This window comes from Limulus polyphemus, unplaced genomic scaffold (genome assembly GCF_000517525.1).
Source record: "Limulus polyphemus unplaced genomic scaffold, Limulus_polyphemus-2.1.2 Scaffold1879, whole genome shotgun sequence".
Taxonomy (NCBI): Eukaryota; Metazoa; Arthropoda; class Merostomata; order Xiphosura; family Limulidae; genus Limulus; species Limulus polyphemus.
This window is the reverse complement of record NW_013667489.1, coordinates 94,149-118,069: the sequence shown is the minus strand read 5'-3', so window position 1 is coordinate 118,069 and position 23,921 is coordinate 94,149. Positions and strand designations below refer to the sequence as shown.

Below are 23,921 nucleotides of genomic sequence, written 5' to 3'. Positions count from 1 at the left end.
CTTGATACTTTCCATCTCTCAAGATCCCTGAAATTCAAAATCTCTAAAATAATAGAGGAAGATAATTTTCCATCTTCAGGAAGGCCACTTCAAACTGGAAGGAAGCAATGACACTTCTGCAAACGAGAAGAAGATTGAAAAACAAACACATACTGTCTCATGTGAAAAAACACTATGTACTGATCACCAGCTTGACATATGCTCAAAGCGTAATGAGGAATCTCATAAATAATGTAACCAATGTCAGTGCATAAATAAACATATTCAATGATGTTTCTATAATTTTCATTTATTTCTATTATTTATAACTATGAACACATGTGGGGTCATTTTGCACTCCATCTGAGGTTAATTATTGAAAACTTAACACTGGTATTCTAGAGTTAAAATACAACAGTTTATAACCACATTTATCACATGTTCAAATGTCAGTGCCCTGTGCTTCACTGGGCAACCATTTGACAACAAGCCATCACAATTAACAGTTGCCACAATGGCTCTGAAAATGGGAGTTGTAATGGTTATAATGCACTAAGTAATTTTTATTTATTAAATAATGCACCAATGAACATAGAATAATAACATGCAAAAAGAAGACAATGTACCATAACTATCACAATTTTTCTGGCTTACTAACTATGCAAAAAGAGCCATTACAAATTCATCCAAGTTAATGGATGAATTTTCTGTAGGAATGAGGCTTGTACTAAAAGAGAAATTGATAATATAATATGTTATTTGATAAATATACACCTTGGATTTCTATTGGTTATAAATAATATAGTATTAAATGTAAGAGATTAACAAATCCTGAAAGAGAGGATGTGACAAGTGGGTGTGACAAGAGATGTTTGATTTTCTATTTGATAGCTCTGTAACCAAATACAATTGAAGGATATAAAAATCATGGTTTGACTGAGCAATGACAATTTTATATTGAGTAATTTATGTTTAATTTCATCCTTATTGGAGGGGTGGTTGATAAAATAGAGAAGAGGAGATGCCTAGAGAAAATGTGTCACACTAGGCAAAATTCAGGATTTTTTAAATATTGCCTTATAAAATTAAGAACTTAAAACTTATATGTTATCAAAATAAAGATTATTAGCTACAATTTTATGCTGTACTAATTGGTATAACATAAACAAAAAGTAGCTTAAAATTTTGAATGCAAGTCATTAAAACCTCGTGACATTTGCAGTAAAGAATGCCCGTGGCAATAAGGTTAAAGATGTTTCAAATAGAATAACATAAACAGAAAGTAACTGAATAAAATTTTGATTGTAAGTCATTAAAACCTAGTGACATTTGCAGTAAAGAATGCCCGTGGCGATAAGGTTAAAGGTGTTTCAAATAGAATACAGAACGAATTAATTGAACCTGTAACACATGCCTTGTGACAGAAATAAAGTTGTCAATATTTTTTGCAATTATGGCAGATAAAACTACTGATATTATGAATAAATCAGTTTTCTCTTGTATATCTCTACATGTATGAAGGGCATGTGTGGAAGTGTTTCTGTGATGTCAGTACAGACAAAACTGCTGCTGCTATTGCTTAACTCACTGTGTCTCATGTTAACAAGTATGGGGAATATGGTAATAAACTTATTGCTCAGACACTTGATGGAGGTGCTATCATGGCATCAGTTTTGAATGGAGAGCAGCAAATTGTCCAAAATTCATTTCCAGATGCTGTATTTGTACATTGTTATGCACATGCTCTGAACTTAGTGTTTTCACAAAATTTTCAGTAACATAAAGTATCATATTTTTTCATAACACTGAATGGCTTAGTAACACTTTTTTCCAAATCACCAAATGAACCAAGTTTCTATATGAATTTTTATACTAGCATTTGCTTAAAGTTGTTGTCACTTAATGGAATTACTCATCTAGACTTGTAAACATTGTGTATTAGAATAAGGATGAACTTCAGCAAGTTTTCTATATGATGTTAGATCATCCTTTTGAAATATTAAGTCATGTTAGCACCAGTTCAAGGGCATTTATTGAACTTGGAGAGTTTAACTTTGAATTTCTCTAAGCTGTACTTAAAAGGAATTTTAGTTACACTGATATACTCTTTTCAATACTATAAAAAATTTCTGAAACACTTTAAGTAATTCATTCTTTGAGAGGCTGTTTTGAAGAGATATACAATGAAACGATTTCTGATGTTGGCATACCATCAAAAATATTAAGAGCTACTAACTAACCCAAATCAAGATCCAAAGTCAAAGTAAAGTATACTTTAATATAAAATATTGGATAACGTAGAACAGCAAAGGACTAACAGACTTCAGAATTATGATAAACTGAAGTTCCTGAACTACGGTTTGTGTTTTAGTGGAACGCTCCTGAAGAAGCTGTAAGGTAAAACACTGAGTGTCCAATTAAAAAACAATAACACATTTGGTGTTTTAAGTTCATTTATTTCCAGTTTTAAAATCCTCATTATGTACTTTGTTGTTGTTGATGTTATAAATTATTACTAAGAGTTACCATTCCTAAATTAATTTTAATGGACAAATTTATTGAACAGATATTTGTACTTACCAGATGTACCATCTAACCCAGAGCCAGGCTGTTGCAACTCTTCTTGGAACCCAGTTTCCGTTTTCATACTCTTTACAAAATCTTTTGAAATATCCACATCATCATCACCACTATCATTGAATTTGGAAACTATCTCATCTTGGTGTAAGTCACTAGGCTGTTCATGTTTCACTCTGGCAAATGTGTTCTGAAAAAGAAAGGGCATATTTAATGTACAATTAACAAACATCCTCTTCGAGAAAATTAATTCAATATGATTAAATATCTGTGCTTCAGCTTTCTCAGGGTCTAAATTTCAGTTTCCAATCTTTTATATGAACTGACTATAACTTTGGCCATTTTTTTCAGAGGTTTCTGTTGGGTTATGAGAAAATGAGCTGTCTGTAAGGCTATAGTTATGTTCTATTTGAGGCATGATGGTGGGTAAAATAACATATGTGGCCTAGCCAACTAATGAATGAATATTTGCTATAAAATTCTTATCAATGCTATAAGTGTAGCTACCAGTTTGGCCACCAATTTTGATTTCTTTCCTTTAAGTTGCATGCTCAATCCTTTTTTGGCTGCACCTTTTATTCACACCTTAGGAGCTTTTGATTAGATATCATGACTTTTTGTCAATACACACCAACAAACCACAACAAGTAAGAAAAAGTGACACTCGATAGTAACCAACATTAGCTTTAGGATTGCAACCCTATTACTTGGAACAGACCTATACTTTACAGAACCAACCAGAATCTTTATAAAATACATTGCAGTAGTTTTTCCTCTCTAAAACAGTTAATAAATTTCTTCAAAAGTAACACCATGAAAACTAGATTAATAGTTTGTCATCACCTGCATGCACTCAGTACAGCCGTATCAAGCATCATTATTTATGCTTATATCTGTGATGCTTAATGCTCTTTAATTAGGAAAACTTAGGAAATTTGTGCTTAAAAGTTGACAATGAATAATAACTAATAATCGTCCACCTGTATTAACCTTATAAAAACTTGATCTAGAAACTGATAAATTAGTTTACTTGAGCTAATCCATATTTATGTATCTGCACATGCTTTCAACTCTATAGTTTTGCTGCTGTAAATCACCTGTCTTTAATCTGAATGACATAAAACTAAAAACGGTCCACTTTTACTCTTAGGTGAAGTTGTAGTAAAAATTTCAGACCAATAGCTCAAGTGACTTTTTGCATAGGCATGTGCAAATATTTTAGTCAAAACTGAGTGGTTTTTGTTGAATAACTTTGCACATGTGGCTTATATTTAGACTATATTTGACACCTAATTGCAGGTTGTAAAGATCTATCATATTTAAAAAAATCTATAAAAGTGGCGTATGTTTTTCTGTCACTATAAATTTTCTCGTTGAAGAAAAAAATAGGGAAAAAATTCAATCAAAATTGGAGATTTTATATCTTGTGTATTTCTTAATGAATTGCCTTAAAATTTGGTATGTGAAATAAGGGTCCAGTAGAGCACATCCACTAAAAATATATGATAGTTTGGATTACCACAGTCTGAGCTACAGAAAATGGAAAATTGCTAAACTGTCACTCCTGTTAATAAAACACAGTGTGTCTTACAGGTTGTTTTGGCCGCATGACAACTCTGTTGTGTGTGTGTGTGTGTGTGTGTTGATATTTTTCTACCTTAAGAGATAGGCTTCATATAGGAAAATTAATTATAAAAATGTTTAAAATGGTAAAAATTATTATATTTTAAAATCAACTCTTTCCAACACATTTTTTCTACATGTAATCTGGTTACTGTTAGCAGTTCCAAGAAAAACCAGCAAAGAGTACAGCAGGGGTTTCCAAACTTTGCCAACTGGTAGACCACCTCCCTTTAAAAACAGTTTTTATCATGTGTAACTGGTGTATTATATGCATATTTTACTGCCTTTACAGCTTGATTCTAGTTTTAAGAAAAGAGATTTAAATATGGAAAATTAAAAAAGAAATCTTACGATTTACTTTAATGTGAAGGATGATACTGCTTTGCTGAAACAATCTTGCGAATTTCTCGGTCAATGTCCGACAGTTTCAAACGAAGATCCAGCTTCACATTTATATTACTTCTATACCTCGATTTTATATATGGAACTTCAGAGAAACTTTTCATTTTATTTTATTCCTTACTCTTTCAGTAAATGGTAATTTCATAAATTTGATGCATTACTGCAGACCCCCTTAAGTATTATCGTGGACCCCCAGGGGGCCACAGACCACAATTTGGGAACCTCTGGAGTACAATATATTTAAGCACAGTAGGTAATCAGCCATTTCTAAACAGAGAAGCTTTTTGAAAAAGATTGTTTACACCAACATATATTTAAGATAATTGTCACTGTAGAGTTGGTAATGAAAAACGTAATACATTATAATGTTTAAACTTTTCATTACTTGCATAGTCTCCAACTTCCATTTGTAAGCAATTTCTTATCAAGTCCCCTTATATAAACAAAATGAAAAACTTGAAAGTAATATTTCTTACAAGGCTTCATTATATAAAGAAAATATATGAAAAGCTCTAAGCAATATTTCTTGTAAAGCTTCATTATAGAAGCAAAATATAGGACAAGCTCAAAAAAAGTTCTTATACAGTCCCATTATGTGAATAAAATATGAGATGCTTTAAGCAGTTTCTTATAAAGTCTCATTTTATAAATAAAATACTTGAAAAGTTCTAAGCAATATTTCTTGTAAAGCTTCATCATATAAACAAATATATGAGAAGCCTAAAGCAATTTCTTATTCAACCCGTTATGTGAAATGCTGTAAGGAATGTTTCTCTGCAAGTAGAAAAAATGCACTTATTTCTGAGTAATTTGACAATGTTGATTCTAAAAATCATGTTGGAAATTACTGATCATCTCTAGTTTTTGAGTTATAATGAATTTATTTAATATATATATATCAAGATTATATACTGAAAATACATTCAGGCTATGTTCATGGTATTATTTTTTATTACAAAATATCTGCTTGACTTGTTGCATATTTTATGTGTGTTTTCAGTTTCATGCTGTAAGAACCAACAGTAATCTCTCATCAATGCAAGACGCCATTGTTCTTGATATCACTGTTCTTAGTGGAAGCACTCATCATGCTCATCACTCACTGCACCTGGATTATCTGGAAAGAATTCTAAATGGGAGTGTAAGAAGCATCTTTAGTAACATCCTAGACCCCATTTTCCAGTAGTACTTGACCATATTATCAATCATCATGGCATAGTTTTCCTCTCTGTGGTTTCCTAAGAAATTTTTGACAACCAGCTTGAATGATTTCCAGGCAGCAAGTTCTTTCTGATTGAGTACTGTTTCAAAATGATCATCCATCAGCACTTCCCAAATCTGTGGCCCAAGAAAAGTAATCCAAAAGTGATGCAATTCACTTCAACTATATCAAGAATAAATAGCATATGCAGACAATATATTTGGAATTTTACACCAATACAATACAGTCAATGTTTGAAGTTATCAAAAATGTATGCCTTTTACCCATTAAACTGTCCGAGTAAACTTAATTTCACAGGATAAATCTACTGTGCTGAGTTGATTGCATAGTATTTCATATAGTGCTGATAAAATATTGAAATATTACAATAACTTAAAATCTAAAGGTGATTGACAGATTTTGACTACATTTTTGAAGTCAGCACCATCAAATTACCCTGACTCACTTGAGTTTTCTCCAGTACCAAATGCTTTGTTGTCCAGTGTTACATAAACAAAGTATATAAAAAGTTCTGAGCAATACCTAATAAAGCCCCATTATATGAACAAAATATGAGAAGCTTCAAGCAATATTTCTTACAAAGCCTTGTGATATAAACAAAATGTGAAAAGCTTTAAGCAACATTTCTTGAAAAGCCTCATTATTTATATACAAAATATACGAAAAGCTCCAAGCAATATTGTTTTATGCTGACTTTAGGTTTAATAAGTACATTTTCCCTTTTTATTTTTATAGCACATCCTTATGAAAAAATAAACCAATATAAACTAGATATCCTAGAGTTTTAGAGGAACTTAAAGATTATATTTGAGAACCACTAGCTAACATTTAATAGTTTTAATTGTCTTACATCAGTGATTGGAAAGATTTTAGTGTGTGTGATTAAAGATGCATTGCAATTTGATGTAGTGATGCATTGCAAAGCAGTTTGATGTAGTGTCAAAGAGCCAGCATGGTTTCACTAAGGGAAAGTCTTGTTTAACAAATCTTCTGAGATTCTTTGAGGATGTTACTACAAGAGTTGATGAAGGAAATACTGTGGATTTGGTTTACCTTGATTTTTAGAAAGCATTTGATAAGGTGCCTCACAAAAGATGTGTTACAAAAATTAAATCTGTGGGTGTGGGGGAAATGTTACTAAATTTGATAGAAAATTGGCTGGGGAGTAGAAAGCAGAGAGTAATAATAAATGTAGTTAGATGTGACTAGATCATAGTTACAAGTGATGTGCCTCAGGGTTCTGGGCTGGGTCCTCCACTGTTTGTGATTTATATTAATGATATTGACTCTAGAATGACTAACAAAACAGATGACATTAAGATTTTTGGGATGGCTAACTGTATCAAAGATACTGAAGACTAACAGTGGGATTTAGATCATTTGAGGCATTGGGCCGAATTTGTGGCAGATGATGTTTACCTATCCAAAGTTATAATTTTCCTAAACTGAAAATGTATTTCTGATAGGCACTTACCTCCTCTTTCAGTGCTGCTCTCTATATGCAAAAACGTTTTTGAGCACACCATAAGCCTTGAAATTTCCACCTGTTTGGAATTGACTAATTCCAATGTGTTTCACATACAAATTATCATGCGACAACCCTCCACCAATAAGAGCACGATACACTCTCTTGATGCATGTGACTCCCTCTATTCAATTATACCAAACTATTACTTCGTGTGTTGGCAGAAAATGGAAGCACCAGTTTTCAGTGGGGAGGAAGAGTGGGAAGCATGAATGGAGGTAAGTACCTATAGGGCGTGACATCCAAAACCCATGCCACCGGGAACCGACATCTATTTGGGGGGTAGGATGAGGATCATACTATCAGTAAGCCAACTACAATCCAAAACCCAGGTCACTGGGTACCAACATCAAAAGGGAGGTAAGAAAGAGAATCATACTATCTTCACCTCAACTATGAACAGGGACATGTTGTTGGTTTATAACAGTATTAGAAATTGAATGATCAATTCAGAAACCAAATGAGGAGGAGGAAGCGAGACACCTGCTGATGTGTGAGTCTTGTCCAACCACCAATGCAGATCACTTACAACAGTAGGAGGAAGGGAAATAGGAGCCATCAAAAGATCCAGCACAAGATTCCACTGGTCGTGAAGAGCCCGCATATGTGTATAACCTAAGGGTATATAGACTGCCATGCAGCCCACATCATCAAAAGTGACAGAACCTTGTGGGCTGTAAGAGAGGGAGCAGTAACTGAAAGCTCCATTGAATGAAGTCAAAGAGGAGAAGGTAGGACCCGATTGAGGTGGGTGTTGATAAAAAACACGCAAATGGACAAGATATTGGAAAGGCTAAAGGAATGACTTCCCCAATTTGATTAACCAGCCCACCCATGCCACCAACAGGAGCAGCCAATGAATGTGCTGGGCAGACTCCATTTTGGAACGAGCTAACAGTAGCAACAGAAGCGCAACCCGATAGCATGTAACTTAAGGGCAAAGTGCAAAACTGATAAACCACCCCGTGATGAACAAACCAAGGATAGGGTCACAACTGACGAGATATCTTGATATACAAGTAGGCATTCGCAATGTCCATCTTGGTCATCCTTAAACCCGTAGAAAAGAACCACCTGAGGGTGAGAAAAGACTCTATGGTAAAATGGGGCAGAATCAGAAATTGATTGAGGTGGAATAAGAGCCTGGAATAAAATCCTGGAGAAAGATGATGGACAGGTTCTATGGCCTGTTGGGACAGAAGGTCTTGTACCACCTTGGGCAGATGCTGACTGGTAAAGTAGGAGTCTGAGGCATAGGGTAGGAAACTGGTTATCTGAGACAATGGAGGGGGAGGACAGAAATTGTAGGACAATTCCCTTGGATAAAACCCGAATAACCCACGAATCTGTGATAAAAAGTCGCCAAAGGGGAACAAATTTGGACAAGCGAGTTCCCATTGGACTGGAACCCACCAAATAGTCACCAGTACTGTTGGCAATGTGCCCATCAATGTTGATTAAAACAACGTAATGAGGAATCCCTGGAAGGAGGAACAGGTACAGGGTGAGAAGGACTAGGATAGAAAACAGGAATAGGTGCTTGTCTCGGTTCCAACTGCGACAAACGTATCACCAAAGAAGACATGGTAGAGTGTTGATGCACATACTCAACACGTGATTCCAAAGTCTCAGGTACATCACTGAAAACAGAACACCAAAGAAAGGTGGCCATTTGTAAATCCCAAAGATAAGGGGGTAGTAAACAAAACTTGGATGAGACCGCATCTTGACCTAAGAGATTCCAACAACAGAGAAAACCATGGTGTAATGCAAGAGCCAAAGACGATAAACGAGCCAACATGGAGGTAATAAGAGAGATGCTGTCCCTCAAAAAACTCCTCAAAGATTTTGTGGATCGCCTCGGAAAGGAAATGGATAGTAGACAAATAAGGGTAAGACGAAGGTGGGAAAACAGGACATTGGATAAATATACAGAAAAATCAGGTATACTGACCCCCACATGGATAAAATTGACCCCCTACTGCTGAGAATCAAGAAATGGTCAGCTAAGGCAAACTGAATTATAGCCCACGGAGGGTGAAGCATGCTGGCACCCTCAACCAATTGTGAAGCAAAGTTCTCAGCACGAACCTGAATATCTGGGGGGAGGGGGGACAAATATTGAGATGAAGAGATATCATGCAATAAAGAAGGACAGGGATCATAAGAAATTGGGGAAATGGACAAAACATCACATACCTGAAAATTCATGTCTAAAAATGCCATATTAGGCCTAGCCGACTCCACAGGTGGGGCATAGGAAGATATGGCAAAATCTGGTGGTGGAAAAAGGCTTTCAAAATCATCATTGGCATGAATAGGAGGAAGTGGAGCAAGTTCAGGAGAAGAAGGTTGACCCATAGAACAATCAATCTCTCAGTGGATAATCGCAGATAAATCTATCAACGGGTCTCCCCCCACCTGCAGCTTGTGAAATAGTGCTAGTAGGAGGTATGATACTCGAAGTGGTAACATTAACCCCAGAATTAATTGTTGAAATATAAATCAAACAAATGTGTTTGACATAAAAAAAGTCAAGAGTGAGAGAAACAAAAACTGGGAAATTAAGTTAACTAAAAAATTCTTCCACAAAGTATAGAAAAAACAATTAATGACGAAAGTCCACATCAGAAATAAATAAAATTCATGATTGCAAATCATATGAAGGGCACCAAAAACAAAAAAATGTCTTGACACGAGTACTGCCAAACAAAAAGTTCAGTAGAATTTAATAGAGGGAGTAACAGGAATCAAGAGAGTGTCTTGCACTCTTATTGGTGGAGGGTTGTCGCATGATAATTTGCATGTGAGATGCATTGGAATTAGTCAATTCCAAGTGGGTGGGAGTTTCAAGGCTTGTGGCATACACACAAAAATTATTTGCATATAGAGGGCAGTACCATATCAAAAATGTAAGGTGATGCATGTAGGTTTTCACAATTCAAATTACTGTTACAATTTAAATGAGAATACATTAAATACTCTGGTTGAAGAAGAAGATCTTGATGTTGTGTTCAAAAAATCACTTAAGTTATCTAAACAGTGTTTTGTAGCTGGCAATAGGGCTAATAGGATTTTGGGTAGCATCTATAGAAATATTGAATACAAAACCAGGGATATTATTGTTTCACTGTATAGATCACTTTTAAGGTCTCATTTAGAGTACTGGGTATAGTTCTGGACTCCCTTCCTCAAGAAGGACATTGAATTGTTGGAGAAGGTTCAGAGAAGAGCTACTACAATGATAACTGGAATGGTGGGATTATCCTATGAGGAGAGACTAAAATCTCTAAGCTTGGTTTCTCTGGATAGGAGAAGAGTCAAAGGGAATTTGACTGAGATGTTTAAGATTATTAAGGGTATTGATAATATAGATCCATCAAACTTTTTTGTGTTTAGCAGTGAAAACAATAGGACAAGGAGGTCATAAATTTAAATTTTGGCAGCATAGGAGTCGTCTGCAGTTTAGATAGTTTTACTTTTCAAACAGGATGGTTGGCTTTTGGAATGAGTTGCCTTCAAGGGTGGTGGAGGCAGAAAATTTAGCTGAGTTCAAGAAAATATTGGATGAATACATGAGTAGTAAGGGATGGTATAGTTGGGAGCTGGAAGGGACATCCTTAATGGGCTAATAAGCTCTTTTTTGTCCCTTTAAATTTTTATGAATTAGATAAGAATTCCTGTCCAGTAACCAAGAAATTATCATACATATACAGTGAATTCAATTTAAAGATTGACTTGAAACAGACTTTATCATTTTCACAGCTGAAGTGAGTTTTGTATTTTCATTACTAATTGGTAACCAAACACTTTCAGTGTTAAGTGTTAATATATAATAATGTATCAATTGTAACAGGTTTAATTCTGAACTCTGTATTCTTCATATCTTACTACGACTAACAACATTTCAAAATTGAATAGACTCTAGGAAACAACTACCATAGTCTTTAACAAGAAATTTATAAAAGGTTTTAATCTATAAATTACCTCAGTCTTTTCAATTTCTTTATTACAATCCTCTTCCGGTTCATCTTTTACTATAACAAACTCAAACACAGTACTTAAAGATGTATCTTCTATGGAAGGAACTTCACTTGTTGTTAAAGGTATACACAATACATTTTTTTCCCCTGGAACAATAACCAGAATAAAATTTATGTACCACTACATCATAAATTATACAAAGGCTGGCAAGGAGAACCATACCTTCTCAGCATATGAAAAATTGCAAGTCACATGTAGAGTTGGCTGATTAGTGAAATTTGATAATTACTTGCTGGCCACATTAATAGATTACATTCAATTAATGGATTATTCTCATAAGACTTGGTTAGTTGAAATAATCAGAAATAATACTTTCAATCAATTGATTATTTTCACGAGTCATGACACAAATCAATTTAGTTGCTCAAACTTGAATTAATCGGAAATAATGATGAAAAATCATAATAGCAATATTTCTATTACTTGGAATAATCAGAAACGTTAATTATGGTTAAGAGAAAACAAAAATGAAAAATCATAATGGCAATATTTCTATTACTTGGATAAGTGGACTAATGGTATTAATAATCCCAAACACTAATTTTGATTCATTGATTAATTTCTTTACATTAATTGATTTGATTGTAATTTCAATCAATCAATTACTTTACATAACAGTTATTAATGCAGTCGATGCTCATAACCAATCAATATATCGATTAATCAAGTTATTCATCCAGTTCTTTCCCTGTCTGAAAATGTATTTTAGACGAATACTCACTTCTAAAGACTAGGCAGCTATCACCTCATGCCAATGCCAAAATGCTTTCAGGCATGGACCAAACCTTTGAACAAAACTCTAACTCCTACATGTAATAATATGTACTATACCAATCTATGATGCAATAATGTTAGAGGGCCACACATACTCCATGCACAGTACTACCCTAACCACTTTGTATTTACCAAAAGCTAATTGTTCATGAAGTAAGACACACACACACTGGAAGTGAGAAGAAAGGATTGATGGTTCTGTGTGAAGAGATGAATATCTATACAAAATACATTTTCAGAAGAGACAGCTAGAATCCACACTACAAAGATGGTGAATGGACTAGTGCAGATAAGGAAACCAAAAAGATGAGCTCCTTTCTTAGAATATAGTGATAGAAAGAGAAAACTCATAGAGTGTGTCACCCAATGTGTGTGTGTGGGGGGGGGGATCTCTTGGTGAAAGATGCCCAATAGAGAATGTAGAATAAAGGATACTGTCAAAAGAATTTCATGCATAGTACTGAAGTGTTACAAAGGTGAGAAGAATCTAAAAACTGTTTAACCAGACTATATATTTTAGGAGGTCAGCAGAGAAGGTATGTATAGTGTGGCTAGGGCTACAAGTGAAGTCATACAGTTCATAAGAAATATTAGCATGAAAAATTTCTCAGAATAATCACAAGCAGACACACATCCTAAAGAGAATGCAAGATCTATGCAGTTGGTCTAATCACCAAGAACAAACAGGTTTTTATTGTAGTTCTAGGTAAACACCACAGCCTTACTTCTGATCGAGGAGGAGTTCACTCGGTGTCATACTAGTGAGACTACACCAACCCAAAGGTTTACAATGGCAAATGCATGAGTTTGAACAGCAACAACTAGGGCAAACAGTACAGTGACAAAAGAGGTGCTTTGACTGGACAGTGAAAGATTGGACATTCCATTGAGGTGACTGGGTATGGTTGGGATGCGTGCCACCAACATAGAACCAACTTGTATCTAACTGGATTTGTCTGTACTTAGTAATCTGACAATTGGTCTTCTAACATATGAAATACAGTAGATGCGAGGCATGTGAAGTATGTTGATAACCTGTATCCCCATTCCACAGAAAGCCCTTAGTACCTTGACTTAACTAGGTGTCTTGGGAAGAGAGCAATGAGTCAGAGGAAGAAGAGGATGCCTCCTGAACCTAGATGACCCACATAACAAGAAAAAGGGGTGGGTGACACATATCTGGCTGTTAATGATAAGTCAGACGAGTTGCACACACTTTACTTGCTTTCAAATAATATATATATTTGGAACAAGTTAAACGTATGTACAATAAAGTATTCACACTATAGAGAATATAAGCATATCGTTAATGTTATATCAGTATATGTATAGTTTTCTTCTTGTCAAAAGTCCACTTAGGCCTGTTCAATTACTTTAGAATCTCAGTTGACAAGCCAAACTATTTTTTCTAATACTATCGCAATATTAGTCTGGTGTGATTCACTTATGATTGTGGTCTTCTTTCTTCTGAAGATCCTATGTTCCTTTTGTCAAAGGGCACTTAGGCTGATTCAATTACTTTAGAATTTAGCTTTGACAGAATAAACTTATTTTTTCTTATTTCCTTTTCCACTGTTAGTTTCACTCTAACATATATATTAAACATTAGGCCCATCACTTTTACGTTACTTCACTTCACACCAACTATATTCTCATTGCTTTTATCTATCTAATACTGTCTGTCTGCTGCTTACCGCTAGTCTCACACTATTTATATTTTTTTTGCATAGTCATCTGGCTACTTTCTATATTATCGACACCAATTAGTTATTAACAAAGCCTTCTACCATTTTATATTTTCTCACCTTCTATAAACTATTCTTTATGAGCGTGAACAATGCACAATTAATAACCAAATTAACTCTCTTAAAAAATCATAAGATAAAAGTCCAGTCCAAATTATATTTTTATCTTTAAAAAAAGATAGATTCACATGATATGTACACACATAAAAACCATTACAACTTAAGATATTTTAAAAAAATGTGAATGTTACAATCAAACACATATATTTTAAAGCACCTTTGCCATTGTATATGTTTAAGAGGACTGCTTTAAAAATACAATTTATGGCATTAGTTACAGTAATAAATGCTTACACCTGTTTGTACACATACAGTGTTCTACAGGTTTGCTATACTATGATGTGAAAAGTATTGATGGAACACTAAATTTAGTAAGAAAATAGCCTTTTAGATATTCTTTTTAAATGATGTACCTGCTTGTTTCACAGTTTACTATCCTAGAAGAGAAACACAAGATGTGTACTCACTGCTAGATGTACAATTATATTAAAGGGTTCAATATTCAGCAAAATGGAACTATTCTAAGCACAACTTGACCAGCTCAAGAATGTAATATTAACATTATTGTTAGAACTAAAAACTGTTTATTTTTATCTCAAGTTACATCTGCTGTTCACAAAAATAAGTTAAATTCCATTATATGTGCAAAAAGATGTGTCAGTGTAATTTAACATTTTTCCCTAGATTAAACATCAAGCATGAGAATTTATACTGATATCATCTGTGGATCACAAAGTAAAGGAATATTCTGTATTTAATATGAAACTTCTAACCACTGATGGAAATTTCTGTTATGTACCTATAGTAGAAAGGGAAACATCTGTGCAATGTTGAGAAAAATATTCTAGTAAGAACATAACAGATTAAGTTATTACAATTTGTACTTACTAATAGGTGATAGTATTAAAGTTTCTACTTTTTTCACCTTCTTGATATCCAACGAAACATTCTGCTCCTCATCAGAAAAGGGTTCAACTTTCATCTTAAATACTTCCATCCTTTATGTGCTTATCTGAAGATTACAGTTTAATTACCAAAATACAAAATTAGAATGTTGAATCCTTCTAAAAGGCTATTACCACCAAAATTTAAAACAAACAAAATCTGAAGATTTAAATTACCAGAACAAGTTTTACACAAATACATTTGGTCCCTCAAGGCTAACTCTCTGGTTCATATGGATCCAACCAGTAATTCTAGTGTATAGATTGTAAGTTTCCAGTTCTGGTGTGTTGTTATTTCTAGACAAATGTACACCGCAAATTCAAAACTAAAAAGCAGCATCTCACTGAAGAAAAATAATTCCATATTGAAAAAATAATCATATCTGAATTTTCTTTTATTTCGTCCCCAAACACATTCAGTATGAAGCATAGCTTTGAAACAATGTAGGTAATTCAATGACCAAGGAATACTACAATAAGACTCTTGTCCGGCTTAGAAGTGTGTTATTGCATTATACTTGATCTTTTCCTTGTCCTGTATGGATGTGTCCCCATCACCAGTCAGATGTAATTCAGCATAATATAAGCCAAATACTTAAAGAAAACATTACTTTTAATAAATATAGTTTAACTTGTTTAATTGGTTGTTATGCTGCTCTCTACAAGATATTTCCAGAACCTGAAATACCAAAGTAGTGTTTTGTTCTTTAACTGACATTTCTAGAATTTACTATACGCTTAGTGTGTAAATAAAAGCACTACTATGTAGCATTTTGGAGCTGAAATTGTTTAACTTATAAGACATCAATGAGCCATTTGACCATTCAAAATCTTCAATTCACTATCTTTTTCATACAGCCCTCAGATTTCAAGACAAAATATCTCCTGTATAAATCTTATCACTCCCCTTAATGATTTTAATAGTTCAATTAAAGTGCTCTCAACTCTTGTGATTAACATAACTTCTCTGTTAATAAAACTTGTGACAACACTATTTTCTTAATATAATAATTTTTCATACTGCATCTAAATGCAAGATTACAATTTTATATAAACAGCTACCAATATTGTATCTTAAAAAATATTTCCCATTGTCATTCATACAAATACTTTTTTTTCTAGTTGATGTGTAAAATGAATATAACATTGTATTACACTTTGTCCATATATGTATAAAGTGTTAAAGCATGACTTGGCTGCTGAACTATATAAATGGCACACACACATGTCCAAGTTAAATACTCATCACTTAATTACACATTAGCTTTCCTTCTCTTTGTAAAAATTTGGGAAATGAAGATGAAGGAAAAATCATAGAGAACAAACTGTTTTATATGCCAAAGCACATGACACACTGTTGGCATCAAAGGTACAACACTAATGACTCCTGAATGTCTGACCACTCCTGAGATGGCTGACAAACTAATCAGTAATATAATTATCAGATGCAATGTGAATTTCTCTGCTGTAAGTGAATAGACACTCTTGTATCAGAAAGACGTAGAAACACACCTTGCAATAGCTGGGTACTCAGGATGCACAAAACCTAATGTCACAGAAGACAAACTCAGAGGAAAATATTTATAATTTAAGACATGTTTTGTACTTTATTTACCATTAAGTTTTTTAAATCTTCTCTTAAATTAAAATTACAAATTAGTGCAAACTCATGTCATGGAGCTGATAAAACTAAGATATAGCAGATTCACCAACACGTACAAGAGAAAGCCCTTTATCGGGTTAGCAACCAAATTATACTTACTGTCTCTTAGGTTTACATTAACCATCTATATTGATGCTGGGCAGAGCAATATTCTATTTCTTCTAAAAGGACTTCAATCAAATTTTTAACGTACATTATATGCAAGAGATTATTGCTAAGATTTAAGTGATTTTTGCACTAATTATTAAAATGTCAATAATAATAATTACCTATACTAATGATCACATGTTATTACAGTACATGCCCTCAATAAATAGTAAATACTAACTATTACTGTATTAACTTGGAAAAGTTGAATTCAACTGAACTTCAAACAGAAATATATTCCAGTTAATGAACATGTAAATAAGATTAAAGAACAACAAAAGACCTTTTAGTCCAACTAGACCATCCTATCACTAAATTAAACTAAACATCAAAAAACTCAATGCCAGCCCTTGTCATTCAAATAGTTATCAAGTTTTAAATTAAACTACCTTAACTGTTTCAGCACAGGCTCAGTCCCTGCAACCGACCTCGTAACGATTTTGTGCTTGTTATAGTTTTCATACTATATCTTTTAAATTAGTATACAAATGTTGACAAAAGTTAGAAGATTGTCAGTAAACATTACGATGCTTTCATACGCAAAATATCAAATCTGTTATTAAGTCTTAAAGCAATGTTTTTCTCATGTCTTTTTTTCTTTTCACATGTTGCCTATCTATTATGCAAAGTAATATTCATTTAAAGATTAAAAATGCTTTTATGCATCAGAAAATATTGAAATTTCACATGCTAAATATTTATAATGTCCAGATAGTTATCAAACATTTCTTAAGAAAAACTATATATTTTATCTGTTATTTTCACTAATTAATCTCTGTAGGAATTTGGTAGATTTGGCCAATCTTACAACCACCATACAAAATTAGAAAATATAAATAAATTATACCTCTAGAATGAACAAAAACACATAAATGTTTAGACTAAATAGCTTAAATCTCATAACATTATACATTTATATATATTTTATTATTTTTATTATATTAACCTTTCAGTCATGCTTGGCTAACAATTGAGAAGTTACAATGACGTGGCTCACGTGCACTCGAGTTACCATATCAAATAACATAAAACTGACCTCTGGTCTGTGCAAAGTAACTTTTCTTGGCTGTGTTTTAGTAGACTAGTATTTTGTAAAATGTGGTCAAATTTCAATTATACATAATATATGTATATAGATTATTGCTATTTTGAAATCTCCTCTTAAACTTATTTTTCTTAAAACATAGAACAGTAAATAAAGTAAAGCAAACAATTATCTCTTCTTCACAAACATCTAATTTGAACCAGTGCTGCATTCAACATATCATGTGACACATGAAAAGCGATGTTTATCTGTGCTTTTTTTAATATTTGCTTTTATATTAAGAAATTGAGTAATATATAGTAGTAAAATTTGAATTATAATCTACAGTTTGATACCAAACTTATTGACATAAATTCATAAAATAGTAGTTCAATAAAATTTTGAATGTGAGCCAACAAACAAGATTATATGGCCTTTCACCTGTGACCCATTTCGAAAGGGTTGAAGGAACTGCATCTACCACATCTGAAGGCAACCCATTCCAAAAACTAAAAACCTTGTTAGAATAATAAAATTGTCTCAGCGTAAGTTCACAAATCCTACTTTGCCAAAATTTGTGTTCCCTCATCATACCATTTTCACTATTAAATATAAAAAAAAGAATGATACATCACCACTATCAATTCCTTTAACAATCTTAAATACCTCAATCATATACCCTCTAACTCCTTTTTCAAAGAAAACAAGTTCAGAGATCTTAACCTATCCTTGTAGGACAACCTTTCCATCCCAGGTACTATCCTAGAAGCCATCCACTGAACCTTTCACAACAATTCAATGCCCTTTCTGAAGTAAAGAACCCAAGACTGGACATACCAGTGACCTATAAAATAACAATACAACCTCTTTAGACTTGTATTCAATATTTCTGTAGATACAACCTAAAATCCTATTTGACCTACCACTAGCAACAATACATTGCTTGAATGGCTCAACAGACTTGGTCACCTAGAATACCAAGATCTTTTTCTTCTATAATACTGTTAATGTTATTCTCGTCAAAATTATACTCAAATTATGATATCCTTCATGCATTACCTTGCACTTATTATAATTAAAAGCCATCTGTCATTTATTTGCCCAACTCTCCAAATAATCTAAATCCTTTAAGAGAGCAATAGCATCCTCCTCACAGCCAGCATCACTCAAAACTTTAATTATCAGCAAATTAAATACTCTATTGGCCATTCCTTCATCTGCATCGTTGATATAAATCAAAATGAGTACAGCTCCTAATATTTAGTCCTGAGGTACCCAACTTGTGACATTAATTCAGTTTAATTGAACTCCATTTATAACCACACTCTGCTTTCTCCTATCTAGTCAGATTTCTATCCAATAAGACAATCTATCCTCAACATCTAAAGAGATAAATTTTTTAAAGTTTTTTGATGTGGCACCTTTTCAAATGTATTTTAAAAATCCAGATACACAAATCTGCACCTGAGCCCTCATCTGCATAAGCAGTAACCTTTCTTATCACCTCCCCTGAAAAGAAGAGTAACATTATCCAACTTCCAATCTTCTGGCACCTGCCCCTATTCAAAGACTAAGAAAAATAATAGTAAATGGTTCACATACACAATCCTTAACATCTTTATTTACTATCAAATCCCATGAGTAAATTTTATCTGGCCCAACATTCATAAAGCAGTTTTCCATATGATTTCTTCTAAAAATGAAAAACAGAAAAAATGGAGATATAAATTTCAGATTAACAAAGAAAACAATTAACAAAAATTCCATATTCATCTAAAAACTCAGACATATGCGTCAACATAGTCAAATAATTGCAACAGATAGGAATAACATACCATAATGTTTTGGAACATGGGACCTATTGGTTCATCTTGGCTGTTTTATCTTTTAAACTAAACTAAAGTTAATTTCAAAAAAAAAAAACAACTTAAAGTCAATCCCTATCATTCATAAACTTATCAAGCTTTCTCTTAAACTCACTTAAATTTACTGCCTCCAAAATATCCAAAGGTAACCCATTCCAAAGGCCAGTCGCCCTGTTACAAAAATAAAACTGTCTTAGGTGAAGATGACTCCTACCTTGCCAAAATTTATACTTGTGTCCCGTAGTACTACTGTTCTCACCATTAAGTATGAAGATAGATGATGCGTCAATTCCCTTTACAGTCTAAAACACCTCAATCAGATACCCTATAACCTATCTTTGTATGACAACTCATCCATCCCAGGGACCATTCTAGTAAACCTCCTCAGAACTTTTTTAAATAATTCAATGTCCTTCTCAAGAATGAACAAAATACTCCACATATGGCCTAACCAGTGACCTATACAATGAAGTTATAATCTCTTTAGACTTGTATTCAATATTTGTAGACACAACCTAAAATCCTATTTACCTTACCACTAGCAACAGCACAGTACTTGGATGTCTAAAGAGACTGATCAACATTACACTAAAATCCCTTTCTTTCATCACACTGTTAAGGTTAATCCTATCTAAATTATACTTATAATTCAAATTATGATAACCCACATGCATTATCTTGCATTTATTATAATCAAAACCTGCCATTTATTTGCCCAACTCACTAAATGATCTAAATCCTTTTGTAAAGCAGCAGCATCTTCGTCACAAGTAGCAACACCCAAGACCTTAATATCATTTGCACATTTAAGTAATGTATTGACCATTCCTTAATCTATATCACTGATGTAAATCAAAAAGAGCAAAGGTCCTAAAACTGAGCCCTGAGGTAATCCACTTGTGACATTAATCCAGTTTGACTGAACTCCATTTGTAACAACCCTCTGCTTTTTTCCATCCAGCTATTCTTCTATCCAATTTGCTAACTTATCTCCTACACCTGTAGAGATACTTTTTTTTAGAAGACTTTTATGTGGCATTTTTTCAAATGCTTTCTGAAAATCCAGATACACGAAACCTACACCCTTACCCTCATCTACATAAGCCGTAACCTTTTCAAGTAATGTCAAATGACTTTACAAAGCATCTTTTATCAGACTTTCCAAAATTTTATCACCTTCCTTGAAAAGAGGAGTTACATTAGCTAACTTCCAATCCTTCCAATCCCACTATTCAAGGACTGACAAAAAACAGTAGCAAGTGGCTAACATATCCAATCTTTAACCTCCTTTAAAACACTTGGGGAAATATTATCTGGCCCAGGAGCTTTATTGTTCTTTAAACTTTACAATTTTTTTTTATCCACTCAGAATTAATGCAGTCATCTTGTTTCCATCTATCAATTGCTCAAGATGTGGAATACTACTTAAGTCTTTGTCAGTAAAAACCAAAGAAAAAAGTGAAATTTAATAATCCAGCCATCTCATAATCATCAGATACGAACCTTCCTTTTTCATCCCTCAAAGGTCCTTCCCCATACTAACATTATATTTACCCTTAATGTATTTAAAGAAATCCTTACTGTAAATGTTTACATACCTTTTCTCATACATCCTTTTTGATGTCCTAATTTTCTGTTTCACCAACTTTCTTGATCTTCTAAATCTCCTGTCATACCAGTCAAAATACATTTCTTAAACTTATGATGCTTTACTTTAATTTTATCTCTTATACTCTTTGTGAGCCAACCTGGTTTTTACTTGCAGTTACCCTTTTCTTTCTATAAAGAATATGTTTGCCTTGAATATCTAAAAATTGTCCACGTCTTATCAGTCTCTCTAACTAAGCTGCCCTAGTCACAACAGATAATTCTTGTTGCATCCCTTCAAAGTTTGTTTTTGAAATTTGTAACCAAAATATCATTATTCCTTACCTACTTTTTCTTTAAATGGCTTTATCATCCCCTTGTACTTATTAATTAGCTCCTCTGACCTACCTTTCCATACATCACTAACCCCAACATGCACCACAAAAACTGCATTTCTGCTAGCCCCCTTTATTATATCTCCTGCTCTGTCAGTTATATCCTCCACCTGTGCCCCTGGCTACATAATCTGATTATTTTCTCCCTATTTACCCCACTATCCACATACCTTGTCAAGGAATCACCTATAACTATAGCCTCCTTATCATCCACATCTTTCTCTGACCCTTTTGTTTTCATTCCCTTCATTAGTTGTTGCTCAACAGAATAGGCTCATTACAATTAAATTCACTACTTTTAGCCCTAATACTAACAGTACTGAAAGTCATTGTTAGCTGATGTATTCCTTACATGTAAAAGCTTAAGCTCCTCTTGAAACCCTGCTGCCGTTTCATACAGTTTACCCTTCTCTTTATCTATTGCCTCTACTTTAATTATGATAGCCTCCAACTTCTCCTCCAACCTACAAACTTTACATATAAATTGCACATCTTCATTACTAGCTTCCTTAAAAGTCCCGAGTTCCCAAATAAAAGTAAAACCCATTCATTGCACCCATTACACCTAACAAACTGTGAATGCTTAATTGCTACACTATTTTGTAATTTTGTATTTATAAGTTATAGCCTTAAAATAAATACTCAACAACAAATACCAGTAGCCTACTGTCAACAAATTTTATCATCAGTTTGTCTTCACACTAAAGTAATAAAGGGTTTTTCTTTAAATATATATAAATTAGAAATAGAACTTTATTAGAAGTGACAAAACTAGTCTTTGAATTTAATGTATAGGTAATATTAATAACAATAATACAATGTATTTATTTTCGTTTTCGATGACGAGGAACCCACTTTGAGACTAATAATGGTTGGAGACGGCTTGAATGGGTAGTGAAGAAAAATTTTAATATAAGTTTAACATAACAGTAAATGTACAACGTTTCGACAAGGTTTTGTCAAGGTACCTGATGATGACAAAACCTTGTCGAAACGTTGTACATTTGCTGTTATGCTAAACTTATATTAAATTTTTTCTTCATTACCATCCATGCCGTCTCCAACCATTATTAATGTATTTATTTACTATTTTAGCCTGATTTATATAACCTACAAATAACTAAAGTATAGACTGAATTTAAACTAATGGAGCTAAGTTCAAGTAAACAAGTTATTCCTTAAAACATGAAAAGACAATAAACTAATTTTAGATTGAATTTATTTAATAAAAACAATGCATTTAATCTGTTTTACGACTTACCAGTAAGTTGAAATATACCCAAGAGTAAAGTACCGTTACATGTACTAACTACTAGGGCTATTTTTGCGCTTTCGTAAAATTTACAGCACTAAACTCCAACTTCAAAGTTAAAACTTTAACCGTCTTACTTTTATTTACCAATCTTACTATATCTAGTTATTCTTGTATTATTTAACCCAAATTACTACTATTTATAATATTAATAAATAATTTTTAGAAATCTATAAGAACTTAACTTTTGAAGGTTGATTTTCAGTATCGTCGTCTTTTACTAGACGTGATAATGTATACATAAAAACTAAAAAATATATGGTGTTTTTAAGTGTTTTACACTCACAAAAAGAAACCTATCATTTTTTCGGCATTTGAAGAACCTGTGGCATTCCGCCAAATTAATTCTTCGTATTTTTAGCCGACACTCGACAACTGATACATAATTGAACAGAGTTCTTAAAACATTTGTTTAACAACAAGTGAAAGCTCGGAATGGTCTATTCTTTCATTGAGGGTGTGACTGTGGGCCAGACTATTTTCGGAGAATAACTCTTATTGTTGATGATGACAAAACCTTGTCGAAACGTTGTACATTTGCTGTTATGTTAAACTTATATTAAAGTTTTTCTTCATTACCCATTCAAGCCGTCTCCAGCCATTATTAGTCTCAAAGTGGGTTCCTCGTCATCGAACTCTATTCAACTTTAAAAAATATATATATTATTGTAAGCTATATTTTTAAAGTTGTAATTTGTTAGCTACAGAACGTAGAACGCCTAGAATGCTCTTAGGATGTGACGTCAAGTATATTCGAAACTAGGTTATAGGAACGAGATAACTGCGAAGAGTGATTTTAAAATAAAGAGTAAAACAACAGTGTAATAGTTGAATAACCTCTCCAATCCCGTTCTACAACACCTTCTATCCCTATACAACTTAGCTTTCAACAAACAATCCGATCTCCACCTACCCAATAACTACAGACCCATTAGTCTCACCAATACCCTTGGTAAATTAATGGAAAAAATAATATCCACCAGACTACTACATTTCTACGAAACCAACAACATATTGTTACGACATCGAGGTT

General features: G+C 33.3%; 1 protein-coding gene across 8 annotated transcripts in view; it reads right to left on the bottom strand.

Moving 5' to 3' along the window:
* Positions 1–23,431, bottom strand: part of LOC106465235 (zinc finger protein 501-like) — a 48,012-nt gene extending 24,581 nt beyond the window's left edge. For 3 of the 8 annotated variants that reach the window (XR_002611924.1, XM_022393105.1, XM_022393104.1), the window contains exons 1-5: positions 22,838–23,431; positions 21,193–21,261; positions 14,840–14,963; positions 11,316–11,458; positions 2,560–2,746 (exon numbers count right to left, since the gene is read on the bottom strand). Coding sequence is in view for 7 of the 8 variants with exons in the window: in XM_022393105.1 (XP_022248813.1) it covers positions 2,560–2,746; positions 11,316–11,458; positions 14,840–14,948 (439 nt within the window). In the remaining variant the exon portion in view is untranslated. Of the gene's footprint in view, positions 1–2,559; positions 2,747–11,315; positions 11,459–14,839; positions 15,936–21,192; positions 21,262–22,837 lie in introns of those variants that run through there. The other 5 variants (XM_022393106.1, XM_022393102.1, XM_013925441.2 and 2 more) reach the window with 5 other exon arrangements.
* Between the last annotated feature and the right edge of the window lie 490 nt (positions 23,432–23,921).